General features: G+C 42.6%; 1 protein-coding gene across 1 annotated transcript in view; it reads left to right on the top strand.

Annotated features, from left to right (window-relative positions):
• The first annotated feature begins 545 nt into the window (after nucleotides 1-545).
• atr (ATR checkpoint kinase) overlaps nucleotides 546-6,677 on the top strand; it is a 22,073-nt gene continuing 15,941 nt past the window's right edge. The window contains exons 1-12 of the mRNA XM_088432700.1: nucleotides 546-674; nucleotides 764-855; nucleotides 1,388-1,540; nucleotides 1,977-2,660; nucleotides 3,369-3,547; nucleotides 3,699-3,826; nucleotides 3,892-4,068; nucleotides 4,620-4,783; nucleotides 4,902-5,054; nucleotides 5,184-5,385; nucleotides 5,561-5,808; nucleotides 6,436-6,626. Coding sequence (XP_088288826.1) covers nucleotides 622-674; nucleotides 764-855; nucleotides 1,388-1,540; nucleotides 1,977-2,660; nucleotides 3,369-3,547; nucleotides 3,699-3,826; nucleotides 3,892-4,068; nucleotides 4,620-4,783; nucleotides 4,902-5,054; nucleotides 5,184-5,385; nucleotides 5,561-5,808; nucleotides 6,436-6,626 — 2,424 coding nt within the window. The 5' untranslated portion in view covers nucleotides 546-621. The remainder of the gene's footprint in view (nucleotides 675-763; nucleotides 856-1,387; nucleotides 1,541-1,976; nucleotides 2,661-3,368; nucleotides 3,548-3,698; nucleotides 3,827-3,891; nucleotides 4,069-4,619; nucleotides 4,784-4,901; nucleotides 5,055-5,183; nucleotides 5,386-5,560; nucleotides 5,809-6,435; nucleotides 6,627-6,677) is intronic.

Here is a 6,677-nt window from a genome sequence, read left to right as displayed (position 1 = left end):
TACGTTTATTATAGAATTATAGTGTTGTATTGCATATTTGTTTTGATATATAAAATTTCAATCATTAAAATTACCACTGTCATTGCTACCAACTACAGTACAGTTTTTTTTTATTTTGTTCTTAAAAAAAAAAAAAAAACTTGCATCCAGGCACTTAGAACCCAAACCTGAACATACATAACATAAAAAAATATATGAATATATTCTTAATATAAAAATAATTGTAGAAAAACTATTGGGCTAATTATAGGGATTTAAAAACATTTTACTTGACAAAATACATAAAATTTAATTATAAATTACTATAAATAATTTTTCACGTAAATACATTTCATATGACATTCGTTTAGAAGTTCAATGATAGACAATAATGACTAAAATATTTAATGTGTAAAAATCAAAACGTTAGCTTAAATGCTATATAAATGTCCCGTTTATTTTTGTTTTGAAATCTCGCGTTTCTTCGAGCTTTTCGGCTCTCGGTAGTTGCCGTACAACCACAACAACTACGTCAGAATGGAGCGAAAGTTTAGACCGGTGCGTTTGTTCGATCTCTTGCTAATAGTGCAACCAAAATTATTCACATGAATTAAAAGCCAAAATACGTCGACAATTTTGATCATGGAGGGGCTGGAGATGTCTGCCATGATCCCGGCTCTTCATGAGCTTGACAGGTAACTCCTGCTATGTAGTGGCTAACAGGCTAAGCTAACCCGAGCACGTTTGTTACATTTACTCTTGCCGTTATTAATGTTTATTTCAGTGCCAGCCCGCAGGAATACGACGAAGCTGTAAGAAAACCTAGACAGATCTTGTGTCAATTCATTGATAGAATCCTGACTGACGTAGACGCAGGTACGTCAAAAAAAAACAATCATTGTTTTCATTATAATTTCAACAAGATTTATTAGTCGTTTGTTCGAAAGATGCTAACGATGATTACTTGGCGCCTGATTATGACGTCACAACAGGTTGCCTTTCTCAAGGAAAATAAGACAGTTATGTTCAGCCTCCAAGCCAACTTTTCCTCATTTTTCTTTCTTGATAGATTATTCATTTTTTTTTATTTATGTATTTAATTCTTTATGATTTCTTAGAAAGGACTATATACTATGGTCTACTGTCTTTTAGTAGTAGCTTTTGTATACTGTGTGTATTGTTAATGTTCAATGTTTGATATTGTCTGTAATTTGCACATTTAAATAAAGTTGTATTTAAAAAAAGACCATTATGAAAATGATTTATAGTAAATAGTATACAAACAGTATTGTATGTAAATGTATGTAAATATAAAATCAAAACAGGACAGCAGAAATAATTGTATATATACAACATGATACATTTACTCTCAGCTCTTTCTGCTGCTTAAGTTGTGTTATTGTTTTAGTGTCTCTCGGGCTGAATAAGAAGTCCTCCTCGGAACCGGCCTGCGTCATGCTGCTGGACTTTGTGCAGCACATCATCAAGTCGTCGTCGCTTATGTTTTCCAACCCTGCCTGCCAGCCTGCAGACTACCCGGATGCCACTCAACGATGCACTGGTAAGACCGGTCTGAAAATAGATGTAGAACTTCATATATTTTGTCTATTATAGGGACGGGTGAGTACCAATACCAATTATCGATATTGGGCTGAACCTGGCCCATATTTCGAAGTATCGGTTCCCGCGATGGCAGCTGATACTAGTATCAACCAGTGTCTTAAAGTAGTTTTATTATCACAAACTCAAAATGATAAATTACAATAATTATCCATTATTTTCATGATATTTTAAAAAATATGCAATTTTGGAATAGGTAAATCTTTAAGGTATAATGTCCCTTTTTAATCTCCCTTTTTTTTTTTTTTGAGGGGGGGGGGCGGTCTGTGTATCAACAGGTGTAGTGGTATCGTCACTTGTTATCGGTACTCAAGTGAACTATATAAAGGGATTTGACAATTATGAATCCATTCATATTTCAACTCTCCTGCCTCCAGACTTCAGCAGATGGGTGTCGCTGCGTCTGCTGCGCGTGGCGGCCGCCCCGGACTGCGCCGCCATCCACGGGGGTGCGCGCGCCGCCCTCTGCTCCCTGCTGCACTCACTGCTTGTGCGGGCGCCCTTCATTTTCGCCCGCCTCACCCGCGACCTCATTCTCCTGGCGGCCGACCTGAGCGGCATCCTACGCGCCCACGTCTCCTCTCGTTCGGCCGACCTTTGGCCCGCCGCCCTCCGGTCCTTCGCCGTCCCCCCGCCGTGCGCCAACCTCACCCCTTCGCCCCTCGTTCTCACCTCCCCGTCGGCGTTGGAGTCGCTGGCCGCCGCGACGCTGTACGTCGTCACTGATGTGGTCAGGGGTGTAATCTCCCCACGCGACCTGAGCTCGACCTGGGAAACCGCCTGCGCGATCCTAGCTCACGGTAACACCCGGCTGAGGACGGTCGCCATGGCGACGCTGAGGCGGCTGATAGAGGTGGGGGGCTTCCCGGAGGCTCTCGGGCATCAGTTCTTCGCCGCCTTTCTCCACGCGCTGAAGACGCACGCGGGCGGGTATGAGGGGGAACTGCTGGACCTGACCCGCTGCGTGTTTCGCCAAGGTGGTACTCGCCTGGAGGACATGTATCTGGCGCAGGTGTTTGAGTGCATCTGCAACCTTGCTGAGGCCCACGGGTCCAACACTGGTATGGATAGTTAAGAATTGTATTTATTTATTTTTTTTTTTACTAAGAAGAAATTCACCACTAATGTTTTAAAAATATATTTACGACAAAGAAATCTAGCGGAAAATGTCAAATATTTCATTTGTTTTTAACTACAGAAGAGGTTGAGGGCAAATGAAGGGAAAAAAAAGGTAGACATGATTGTCCATCTCAGAATTCAGGTTTTATTCTCACTTTAAAGTACAAATTAATTTTCAAGTGAGAATTTCTGACTACGCTCATAATTAGCTCAGAATTCTCACATAAAGTGATCATTCTGACTTCTGAGATTTTTGACTGGCGTCTGGCACTAAAGTCAGGGCTCTCACCTAAAAATAAAGTATTTCCTTGATGTGGATTCCGACTTGATTATCGTCATTTTTACTTTAAATCAAGAATTATCTCTTTAATTCACATTTAGAACACGAAAAATTCAGAGAATAAAGTTAAAATTCAAAGAATTCAGAATTACTTTAAAGTGAGAATTCAGAAAAAAGATATTAGTTTAATATTCACCTGTTTAATCTGACTTATTCTCAGATTTCTCAGTTTTAAAATCAGAATTCTAACTTCTGAGTTGGAGACGAGACCTTTGCAGAGGATAAAGAATATATGCCTGTGAATAATTTACAATTTTTTCTTTTGGTTGGGACTGAAACAACATGGCATTAAAATATTTCCAATATTTAGGAACTTTGGAAGCCAGCGCCCCCTTGGGGACGGAGGTAACCCAGTGTCTGTGTCACACTTTGGAGTGGGCGCTCTCAGTGGCTGCCGGTTACGAGAACGCCGCCCTGCTGCAAATGAGGCGCGTGGTTGACGTCTGCACTACGCTGGCGCGCACTGTGGGAACAGAAACGCAAGCTGAAGTACATTTATCTTTTTGTGTTTGCTATTACCTCAGCCAAGGCTTTAGTTTTATTACTATACATGCATAAGTAATATATGTATTTACTGAAAACCTTTGCTCAGTATTTTTTTTTCTTTCCTATTTCCTTGCACATGCCACGCATGCATCAGTGCGCAGAGGGTTTCCTAAAAGCCGCGCTTAAAGCGGAGATCGCCGCGCTGATGCGGAAAGCCGAGGAGGAGCCCACGCCGACCAAGAAAATCTGCAAGGCGCCCCGCGGGACACACAAATCGGCGTCGTGAGTCGTCGCGAATAGTCCAAATGAAAGAAGATTTCGGACTGACCGGTGTTTAAAATTTGCAGCCGATCGGAAGTACGTGATGACGGCGAGGTGTGGGCGGCGCTCAGCCAACGCTTGGAGGAGCTCGTGGCGCCGTTCAACTCGGACGGCGGCGAACCCGAGTGTCCACACAGGCTGGCGGCGCTTCGCGGAGTCGCTCTCATCCTCCGACTGGCCGCCGTTTGCGCCGTGCCCAACAGGTGATCGTCTAACACAGAAGACCTGGACACTTAAAGGGGTAGTCCATTATTTAGCCATTTAGGTCATATTTTGTTTATGGCTAATTTGATAATATTATTTGATTTGGGATTGAATGAGTTCATTCATTTTAATGTACCATTAATCCCTTTAAAAACAATTTTTTACACTTGCCGTCAACTGATAATGACAGTGCGCTCAAGACCCGGGTGACCAATCATGGCTCACCTGTTGGTCATGTGACGTTCACAAGGTGAACTGTGATTGGTTGTTACCCTGGCTTTCAGGACAGGCGATGTCATTTTTTTGTAAAGTGACCAAAATGTGAAAAAGTAATAATTGTACAAGAAAATCATTTTGTCATTGAATTAATTAGAGAAAATAACTTTTTACAGCTCAAAATGGCTAAATGTGGACTATCCCTTTAAAAGTGGATACTTATTGTCAATTTCGTAAGTTAACAATTCTAACTGAATGAATTAAATCATGTTTTATTTTTAATGATGGAGGCAACACTTCATAACTTTGATTTATATGTATTGTAATCGTTCAGGCAGCCTCACCTTATGTGGGTGAGCCCTGAGACACTTAGCAGGATCTTGAAGAGCTGTCAATCAGTGCTAGAGGGCGGGGCTAAACCTATCTCCAACCGGAACTACTACGAGTCCGCCGTCCAGATCACCGTGAGGGTCCTTGACTGCGTGCTCTACCTGACTAGTAAGCGATGCGTAATTATGTGAATTTTTTGACACGCCTCACCTTCAACAGATTCCAAAAATTCAAACCATGTGGACCAGGATTATTTACTTTTGAATTTTTTTGTTTTACCTTTCAGCGTGCAGACAGGGTGAAGATGCGCTCCATCGGCGTGTGTGCGCGCTCCTGACGCTCCCCTGGGTGCCGGACCACAAGACTGCCTCGCCCTACAAAAATTCCGTTTTCCCATCCTGGGTCCTCACCTTGGCGCAGAGGCTCCAATTTTGCTTCTGTGAGTATGCCTTTGGTATGAAAAACTGCCTGGAATATTTTTAAAATGGAAAACTAAAAAAAGCAGCTCTTAAATTTGCTTAAAATGTACATTGTAATAATGACTTTACTTTTATTTATTTTTTGCCAGCAAGCAAAGTTCAAGCGCAATGTGTGTCTCTGGTGGCCCGCCTGCCTGGCGGTGTCTGCGAGTCCTGGCGCGCTTTCGTGTTCTCTGAGGCCTTGCGAGGTCGGGACGAAGCTCTGAGAGAGGCGGCGGTCCGGGCCTTCCCGCTTCTTCTTCACCACCTAGAAAAATCCCGCCACAACCTCATCATCAGCACCGCTTTGTAGTACGTTCTTTGGGAGGGGGAACATCAAAGTGGGATCTTGCGGGGCAGTGGTTCTCAAAGTTTTTAGCCCCCCCCCAAAAAAATCTTCCAATTAATTTGCTCTTATTTTGAAAAGAAAAAATTGTTGGTCTTGCATAGTTTATTCATTTTAATTTATTTTTTTGCATGTCCCTAGTCCCAGACTGGAGGACGATTCTGAGAACGTCCTAAGGGAGCTGGCCAAGATCGTGGGCCATCTGAGCTGCATCCAATCGGGTCTTTCGCTGCTAAGCCACGACGCCGATCATCCGGAAGGGCTGGTGTGCCTCGGCCTCTGCCTGACGACGAAACACCCCGGTGAGGCGCCACTATCTCTGGCGCCGTCTTTTGTCAAACCTTTCCTGCCTCTGCTTGGACCAAAAGCTCCAAGTGATGTTAAACAAGGTATTGTCCCAAAAACGTCATCCACTTCATTCCCTGTTTTGTTTTGTTTTGTTAGCTGAATTGCAAAGTTGGAAAAAATCTTGAAATGTTTTGTTGTTTTGTCATCTAATTTTTATTTCATCCAATTTTGAAAAAGGCTGACTCAAATTTTAACATCATTAGACAATTAACTTTGGCATGAACTTATTTTTTTTCCCATTTATTTTCATATCCATATAGAGCTTGCATTCCTATTTTGAACACAGCTTTGATTATGTGCGGAAAGGGTAAAGTGGGAATAAAATTGAAAAAGTTGTTTTCAATGTGGGGTGTTAATTAATTTTCATCAATTTGTGGGTAAAATGTACAACTCTATCATCATATCTTTAGTAATTCGTACTGTAAAAATTAAACGACAAAGGGCCTAAAATTGACCCCTGATGCACACCACATGTTACCTCATTAGACCTTCGAGGAGCATGTACCTGTATGAATACAGTGAGGAGGAGAGTTTGCTGCAAAACATAATTTATTTTGATTTTTTTTTGAGGGAAAAAAGATGTAAATGTGTAAAAAGTCAAGTGGTGTCAGTTGCCCCTCATTGTACTGTTCAAAACCCATCTAGTGTGTTTTGGTTCCCTGACCTAGGATTTCTCCAAGCGCTTCCCCACCTCTGCCAACATGTCCGCCTGACTGACGGCAGCGACGACTCCCAGGACCTTCTCTCCTCTCTCGTCGGCCTCATAGAGGATTCGGACCCTGGAGTCCGAATGGCTTTCAGCCAATCGGTGCGCTTCGTGCTAACGGGCCCCACCTCCGACGACGGCCCCGTTAGCGAGGTGGGTTCCCCAGATGTTAGATTTTGCTTCTTTGTGGAAACTTTCAACATG

The sequence above is a fragment of the Hippichthys cyanospilos genome, chromosome 14 (assembly GCF_059441005.1).
Source record: "Hippichthys cyanospilos isolate Australia breed blue-spotted pipefish chromosome 14, RoL_Hcya_1.0, whole genome shotgun sequence".
Lineage (NCBI taxonomy): Eukaryota > Metazoa > Chordata > Actinopteri > Syngnathiformes > Syngnathidae > Hippichthys > Hippichthys cyanospilos.
This window is presented reverse-complemented; position numbering and strand designations above follow the sequence as displayed.